The sequence below is a fragment of the Dipodomys ordii genome, unplaced genomic scaffold (genome assembly GCF_000151885.1).
Source record: "Dipodomys ordii isolate 6190 unplaced genomic scaffold, Dord_2.0 Scaffold1, whole genome shotgun sequence".
Taxonomy (NCBI): Eukaryota; Metazoa; Chordata; class Mammalia; order Rodentia; family Heteromyidae; genus Dipodomys; species Dipodomys ordii.
Window position 1 is genome coordinate 38,070,312 of NW_012267217.1, and position 9,250 is coordinate 38,079,561.

General features: G+C 38.1%; 1 protein-coding gene and 1 pseudogene across 4 annotated transcripts in view; one reads left to right on the forward strand and one right to left on the reverse strand.

The window, feature by feature from the left end:
- Fam126b (family with sequence similarity 126, member B) overlaps positions 1–9,250 on the reverse strand; it is a 54,594-nt gene that overhangs the window by 32,626 nt on the left and 12,718 nt on the right. For 3 of the 4 annotated variants that reach the window (XM_013008989.1, XM_013008981.1, XM_013008976.1), the window contains exons 3-4: positions 3,886–3,965; positions 2,881–2,982 (exon numbers count right to left, since the gene is read on the reverse strand). In XM_013008989.1, coding sequence (XP_012864443.1) covers positions 2,881–2,982; positions 3,886–3,936 — 153 coding nt within the window. In that variant the 5' untranslated portion in view covers positions 3,937–3,965. Of the gene's footprint in view, positions 1–2,129; positions 2,186–2,880; positions 2,983–3,885; positions 3,966–9,250 lie in introns of those variants that run through there. The other variant, XM_013008993.1, reaches the window with a different exon arrangement.
- On the forward strand, positions 5,057–5,825 carry LOC105984222 (annotated as a pseudogene).

Sequence of the window (9,250 nt, forward strand, 5' to 3'; positions counted from 1 at the left end):
GAACTTAACAGGGCCTCCGGGTGCTTACCACAGGCTGTGTTCTTACACTGACTGTATAGAAAGAGGAGGCAGAGTAAACCTACCCCATATACACCTCAGCCCAGGCCTGTGCCTAGTCTGTATTGTGAATGGGGAGACAAGGGCTGGGGGGGGGGGGGGGGGGGGGGAAGAACTTAACAGATTAGAGAATTCCTTAAAGTGGAAGAATGACTAGAATGATGGAGTCTGATAGGAGGAAAAGAGAATGATAAGGATTATTGCTCATATTAAAACTGAATTTGCAACACAGGTTTTCGATAACAATGTATAGGTAAGCTTCTAGGATTCTTTTTCTGATAGTAATAGGGGTAGAATTCAGGTCAGTCCCTGTGTAAGCCAGATGTGCTCTGCCACTTGAGCCATGCCACTAGTCCATTTTGCTATTATTATTTTTCAAGTGTCTTGTTTTTATGGCCAAGCTGGTCTGGACAGTAGTCCTCCTTTTTATGCCTTCCATGTAGGTGGGTTGATAATGCACAAACCATAACATCCAGCTCCTCATTTGTTGAGATGAGTTCTCACAAACTTTGTAACTGGGCAAGCTTCAACTGCAATCCTCTCAATCTCAGCTTCCTGAGTAGCTAGAATTACAGGTATGAAACCACTAAGCCTTGCTTAGGAAATATATATTCTTGAAAAAGTTTTTGTCTGTAAAGCAGAATTATAAAATTGTTGTAACTTCAAATTCATATTGTTTTGACCATTTCCTGAAATAACTTTCATTGATCAAATAATACATTTGATTACATTTCAGAATATAACAAAATCAGGATTTAAAAGGGCCCCCACTTCAGTAATTGAAGTCCAGAACTGTTTTGAGATTCTACAAAACTTATTCTTCTCTTCTTGAAGTCTGAAACATAGTTAGAGCCTTCTAATTTGACAGAAAAAAAGACAGAAACTCAACTCTGCTCTAATCATTATACTGATTACAATAATGAATTTTGTGCCTAAATCTCACAAGCTGTAATTTTTCCATTTTCATGCATAACTATTAGGTCTCACACAATAATATTATGAAGTATGACAAAGCATTAAGAATAACTTTTTAACTGGGAGCTGGTGGCTCACACTAATACTAGCTACTCAGGAGGCTGAGATCTGAGAATCACAGTTTTTGCAAAGCCAGACCAGGTAAGAAAGTCCATGATACTCTCACCTCTAATTAACTTCCAGAAAACCTGAAGTGGGGCTGTGGTTCAAAGTGGTAGAACACAAGCCTTGAGCAAAAAGATCTCAGGAACAGTGCCCAAGCCCTGAGTTCAAGCCCCACAGCCAACAAAAAAAACTTTTTGAAAAAGTGTCATAGCTTTCAAAAGTATTTTTTAAAAGAAAAAAGACATATTTCATATCTTTGAGTCCTAATGGAAATGAAAGCATATTAGAATCTTTTTGTATCTCACAAAGTGATAATTTCATCCATCCATCTATCTATCTATCTATCTATCTATCTATCTATCTATCTATCTATCTATCTATCTATCTATCTATCTATCTATCTATCTATCTATCAATCACCAGAGATTGAACCTAGAACCTTTTGCATGTTGGACAGGCACTCTACATGACTTATACCTCAGCTTTATCAGGATTTATTACATGTTCATTATATACATAACAAAATGGTACATTTTAGGAAAGTAAAAATATAGAATATATGACCACTGCCCATGTAGAGCTTACAATCTAAAGAGAAAGCATACAGGATTTTAATATGCAAAGCTTAAATGTTAAGACAGCACAAAACAATGGGTAAGAAAATACACACACTTATTATTCAAACAGAATTCCAAATACTTAAGAGTAAGAAAGATATGTACACACATACACACACACACACACACACACACACACACACACACACACACACACATATAATACATTACCCATACCTAAAATTTTAAAACATTAACAAAGAAAAAAAAAGCAAATGAATCCTGCAATTGCTGTTACAAATAGCAACAGGTGCAAGTCTGAGAGCCAATTCAAATTTAAGGGACAGGAAAGAAGGAGGTCAATAAGCAAGCTTTAGTGATAGGACAAAACCGAAGATGCACTTTGAGTTAAGCTGCTGGTTAGAAGACGATTACCTGAACTTCTTCAAACTCACTCCAGTACACAGCAGAGGCACTCTTGGAGGCTGTATCTGGGAAGATAAGAAGCTACTTTCCTGTGTGTTCCTTTCATTTTCATTTTAAAGCATACATGAATCCAGCGGGCTAAAACTCTAAGTCACACTACTGTGCTAATGGAAAAATAATGTGTGTATTTGGCATAAATAAGTTACATCAGATTCAATAGCTGCATTTTTACCTTCTATCACAAAGTTGAATAACAGTAAGCTGTTATTCTAAGTTTATTGATGTCAACAGTTTAGACTAAAAAGTGTGTCCTCTGATTTTTTTCAGGGTAAACATAATAAATAGCAGCATGATTATGCATTATGAATTTGATTTTACTGATTAGAGTGACTATAAAATAGCTCTTTATTATTAATAATCAATATTCAAATAAATAAAACAATTGGTATACTGTTAACAATTTCCTTCCCAGAGCAGGAACAAAAAGAGAAAAAAGTTTCAAATTAAATAAATAATACATTGAGATAATGGTCACTCAAATCAAGAATCAAAACATATTGCTCACAGAAAAAAAAAAAATTGACCAAAACATTTTGAAACTAGTGAGAACTAGAAAAGCCAAAGCAACTATCAGAATGAAAAATAGAAGGTAGAACATTTCCAGATCTGCAGGTAAAGACAGAAAACTATAAAACTTACCTTTATGCGTTTTAGTACATGTTAACATGTCACTATGCAGAAATTATTTAAGTTTTCCTACCTCATTATCTGAATCTTGAATAACTTTATAGAGGGCTGGTACAAGTGTTTTTTTCCGGTGTAAAGTGGCTGCATAATTGGTGATCTGAGTGTCAGGTAATGCCTAAATAAGAAATCAGCAGAAGACAACGTAAGTGAGCTTTATTTTGTTTTTTTCCTAAGGGCCTCTTGAAAACTTTTTAAGCAAATGAAAAAAGTAAAAAATAATATAGGAAATAACCATGAGTTAATGAAACAAATTATACAATTCTTCTAACTACTCAACAATGAAAACTGTGTACAAATCACATTACCATAGCTAAATTTGAAGAAAAGGAGCTACCTTAAATTAATCCAATCTAAAAAATTAGGACATTTCAATTCTTCCATTTATGTTCTCACAAACCTTTTTTGTTGTATTCACAAATCATGTCATTTTCAATAAAAACTATTTGTCAGGCTGGGAATATGGCTTAGTGGTAGAGTGTTTACCTCACATGCATGAAGCCCTGGGTTCAATTCCTCAGTACCACATAAACAGAAAAAGCCAGAAGTGGCACTGGGGCAGTAGAGTGCTAGTCTTGAGCTAAACAGTAGCTAAAGGACAGTGCCCAGGCCCTGAGTTAAAACCTCAGGACTGGGGGGGGAAAAAAAAAACAACAAAAACTATTTGAGTTAAATACAGGAAATAAAAATAAGGCAAAAATCAAATTTTTGTGTCTTATTAAAGCTTACAGAGCAACCTACTGAATATATTTCAAATATCTCATTAATCTTAACAACTCATTTAATTAATGTTTAATTAAATATTAATAAAGCTGGTGTGGAAAAAATCCTAATAACTATGTTCATTTTTACCTAAAATCTCTAGTCCTTATTTCATTAATGTGCCTTAAAGTATTTCAACTAGGAAAACTTCTCATATTAAGCCATTTCCATTTCATAGTCTACTTATTATGTATACATAGAACAGTCACTGAATTGTCACCATACAGAACCATTTATTATTATCCCCAATCCAATTTACCTTGAATTCTGATAACCATTCTTCCACAACACCGCGTTCAGATCCCAGCATCTTTTTTAGCTTCTAGTCTTCTTTTATCTCTAAAATAAAATTGAACCTCAAGATAGCATAAAATCCTACCAAAGGGGTATAATATAAACCTTTCACTAAAAGAAACTAATCTAGTTCATAATTTACATAGAGACTTGTTTTTAAAATTTGAAGCACAATTAGAACAAAAATTTCCAGAAATAAGCTTAATTTTTAATGTTACATTCGAAACTTATTCTAATGATTTGATATAGACGCACTTCAAAGTGCCAAAGAAAATGTCTTTAGTGAAATAGAATTGTACATTATGCAAGTTGAATGCATATATTATACATCACAGAACAAATTATGTAACAGATTATAAATGACAAAGAGCACAAGGCCCTGAGTTCAAACCCCAGAACAAACATATACATACACACTCACACTCACACACACACACACACAGAGCACTATTTGAAGTGCTATATAAGCAAATACAAAAGTGAGTTAAGATATGCCACTTTATTCAAACTGAATCTGCTATCTGAAATTTCAAATTTTTTCTGCTCTTACGATACAGATATAGGCCAGGCATCAGTGGCTCACACCTGTAATCCTAGCTATTCAGGAGGCTGAGCTCTGAGGATTGCAGTTCAAAGCCAGCCAGGGCAAGAAAGTCCGTGAGACTCTTATCTCCAATAAACCACTCAGAAAACCAGAAGTGGTGATGTGGCTCAAGTGGTAGAGTGCTGTCCTTGAGATGAAGAGCTGAGGGATAGCACCCAGGCCTAGAGGTCAAGCCCCACAACCAACAACAACAACAACAAAAAAAAGATACAGATATATTTCTTCAAATAAATTGCAAGATAAAAGAAATATTGAGAAAATTCAAATTGAAAGATAAAAAAGATTATATATACTATATTATACTATGTATACTATACATACTATTATATATACATACATAAATACATATCAAGGCTAAGTGTGGTGGTTTACATCGGTAATGTAAGCACTTAAGAGGCTGAGGCAGTTTGAGGTAAGCCTGAGTTACATAATGAGCTGGAGGTCAACTTTGGCTACATACCAAGACCCTGTCTAAAAAAACACACACACACACAAAATGTGTGTGTGTGTGTGTGTGTGTGTAAAACAAAGTATGAGGGAATCCTGCATTCTGGCTGCGGCCATGATCCACGCCGCCCTTCTCTCCCCACTACATGCCCTCCTCTTGGGACTCCTACTCCTCTCTGCTCCGCAGGGCAGCAACGGCCTGCACACCAACGGCGCCCTTCCCCTGGACACGATCACTTTCTATAAGGTCATTCCCAAAAGCAAGTTCATCTTGGTGAACTTCGAAGCAGGATGAGTTCAAGTGCCTGGCTGAAAACTCGGCCTCCAGTGATGATCTCTTGGTGGCAGAGGTGGGGATCTCAGATTACGGTGACAAACTGAACTTGGAGCTGAGTGAGAAATACAAGCTAGACAAGGAGAGCTACCCAGTTTTCTACCAGGATGGGGACTTTGAAAACGCAGTCCCCTATAGTGGGGTAAAAGTTGGAGCCATCCAGCGCTGGCTAAAAGGTATGCCCGGTTGCCTGCCTGTGTGCAATACCCTAGCGGGAGAGTTCATCAGGGCCTCCAGCATGGAGGCTCGCCAGGCCCTCTTGAAACAGGGGCAGGACAACCTCTCAAGTGTGAAGGAGACTGAGAAGAAGTGGGCTGAGCAGTATCTAAAAATCATGGGGAAGGTGTTAGACCAAGGTGAGGACTTCCAGCGTCTGAGATGACTCGGATCACCAAGCTGATTGAGAAGAACAAGATGAGTAACGGGGAAAAAGGAAGAGCTCCAGAAGAGCTTAAACATCCTGACTGCCTTCCAGAAGAAGGGGGCTGAGAAGGATGAGCTGTGGGTTTGCTGGGGATAAGGAGGAGAGAGTTCCCTGTTGGCCTTGAGACCTATGTGGGATGGAAGGGGGAGGGAGGGTAAAGGGGAGAGGAGTTGGAAAGGTGTTATTAAACCTGAGCCCTGAGTGATTCTGGACATTAACCATGCTTGGGCATCTCTCAAGCCCATCTGGGGAGAGCTGATGGCTCTCTCTTTTTTTGTTTGTTTGTTATTGTTCTTTTGCCCATCATGGGGCCAGAATTCTGGACTGGGGCACTGTCCCTCAGCTCTTCAGCTCAAGGCTAGCACTTGAGCCACAGCGCCACTTCCGGCTTTTTCTGCTTATGTGGTGCTGAGGAATCGAACCCAGGGCCTCATGCATGCAAGGCAAGCACTCTACCACTGAGCCACCTTCCCAGCCCAAAAGAAACTCTTATACATTGTTGGGTTTGTAAACTAGTACAACCACTATGAAAATTAGTATAGTAGTTCTTCAAAAAACTAAAAACAGACCTATTTTATGATCCTACCAAACCACAACTAGGCATGTATTAGGAGCATAAATCAATATACAAGAAAGGTATTTGCATACCTATGTTTATTTTAGTGCTACTCACAGTAACAAGATGGTGGAATCAGCTGCAAGGCCCAACAAGAGATGAATAGATAAAATAGATATAATACATACCATGGCATATTGTTGTCACAAATAAAAATAAAATCATGCCACTTACAGAAAAACAGAATTGTAGATCATCATGCTGATATTTGGCTCAAGAAAGCTAAATAGCACATATTTGACTTTCATATCATATACATATGACTATATGTAGACGCTAGATGTAAAAGAATACATATTCTCACATATGTGCACATGTCTATATACTATCTATGTAAATTTATATACAGAGAGAGAAAATACACACATACATACATACACACATACATATATAGAACATGATTCGAATGATGGGACAACATAGGAGGATGAGGGAAAGAGAATAGGGGAAAAGAAAGATGGAGGGCCAGTAATTTTGAAATACAATACAACTATGTATGGGGGAAAAAAGGAATTACATGTCAGGAAGTAAACTCTGAGTACTTGTTTCCAGTTCAGAAAGCTCCCCTTTATCTACAGAGTGAGGGGTTGTGTCTTAGTTGACAGTCAGCATATATCACTTTTAGGAATTGCCAATTTATTTAGAATCAAAATGTAAGTGACAATGTAGCCTAATAGTTAGAGTATGGATTCTAACTCTATGATCCACAGGCTATATGTCATTGACAAAATTACTTTAACTATTCTGTGGCTTTAAATTCTTCACTTATGAAATCAGTACAAGTACCTGTGAAGGTTTTTTAAGACCGTAAATAACAAATTCAAAGTCATAATATAAAGGTGATACAATATAAATCTTCCACAGATTAGTATTAAAGAAATACTAATAATACTACTATGAAAGAAATAATGGCAACACAATAATTTTTTAGACAATTAAGAAGGCACTTTTACTATAAACTATAGATTATTCTTTCAGTTCATATTGACATAGGCACCAATTTTATGTTAGGTATTGATTAATAAGCTAAGGATACAACAATGAACAAAATAAATGATGGTGGGGCTGGGAAGGTGGCTCAGTGGTAGAGTGCTTGCATTGCTTGCCAGAGGCCCTGGGTTTGATTCCTCAGCACCACATAAGCAAAAAGGAAAAAGCCGGAAGTGGCGCTGTGGCTCAAGTGGTAGAGCGCTAGCCTTGAGCTGAAGAGCTGAGGGACAGTGCCCAGGCCCAGAGTTCAGGCCCCACGACCGGACCCAAAAAAAAAAAAAAAGCTGAGCTGGAGGTGTGATTGAAGTGGTAGAGTACTAGCTAATCAAGCAAGCCAAACAAGTTAAGACCCTGAGTTTAAAACCCAGTACTATAAAAATAATTATTTGATAAACTAACTATGTAATTATTAGGGCAACAGTACAAGGTAAGTGACTCACATCTATAATCCCAGCTACTCAGGAGGTTGAAATGTAAGGATCGTGGTTCAAAGCCAGCCCATGCAGGAAAGTCCATGAGACTTTTCTCCAATTAACCACCAAAAGCCAGAAGTAGAGCTGTGGCTTAAGTGGTAGAGCATTAGTCTAGAGCAATAAAGCTCTAGCAATAAAGCTCCCAGGCCCTAAGTTCAAGCCCCAGGACTAGCACACACACACACAAAAAAATGTTTTAACTTTCTTAAAATTATGAAGATATTTCAAACTGTATGAAACCTACGTTAAAATATACTGTTATTATGAAGACCAAATTCTTCAAGGAAATCTGAAAGCTTTTCTCTCTGATCTAGTAACTATTAGCCACGGTAGTTATTTAAATAAAATCAAACTTTACTTATTTTCCTCTCCTCTGGGAAGAAAAGAAACTAGACATATTCTATATACCAGGACTGGTAAAGAAGAGACTCAGCGGGGGCTGGAAAGGTGGCTCAGTGGTAGAGCACTTGCCTTGCATGCTTGAGGCCCTGGGTTCGATTCCTCAGCACCACATAAGAAAAAAGCCGGAAGTGGCGCTGTGGCTCAAGTGGTAGAGCACTAGCCTTGAGCTGAAGAGCTGAGGGACAGCGCCCAGGCCCAGAGTTCAGGCCCCACGACCGGACCCAAAAAAAAAGAAGAGACTCAGCTAGCTTTACCTCATAAGTGAAATACCAGGGGGACTGTACCCCAAGACTTCTAGTATTATCTCTAAGTCTGAGAACCTAAAGCTTGTTATGCTAATCTATGCTAATATGGGTCTCCACAAGCACACAGAACATGTGGTCAAATACACATAGGAAATCATCCCAGCCAAGTTCATTAATCCTCAAGGAAGAGGAAATAGTAAAAGTTAAACATCTACCACACTGACTGGACTCAAACTGAATTTGAGTTCTTCACCCTGACAACCTAACACCCAAGTCTGCCAGATGCTCATCTCACTGATGGCAATTTTATGTCTTCCTGCAGTGAAAGTTTTAACTGGTATAGATGAGGCCAGCAGTGTTAGTTCACGTTTGCCTATGGCTGCTCTGGAGACTTAATAAAAGACTTCAGTAAGATCACCTTTTCATCAACTTAAACCCTGTATGCTAGGTCTGACAGTCGCAGGACCTTGCACTGCCTTTGGGAATTTTGTTCTTTGCTCCCAGTTGGAATCTGTCAATATGAGTCATTCCACAACCTTGTCTTGGCAGTCCCTTCTGAATTCCCATCAGGTGTTTTTTGTTTGTTTGTTTGTTTTTTTTTTTGTTGGTCATGGGGCTTGTACTCTGGGCTAGCACTCTTCCACTTGAGCTACAGCGCCACTTCCGGTTTTCTGGTGTTTTATTGGAGATAAGAGTTTTGTATATATATACCACATTTTCTTGATCCATTCATCTACTGAGGGGCATCTGGGTTGGTTCCAGATCTTAGCTATGGTAAATAATGCTGCAATAAAC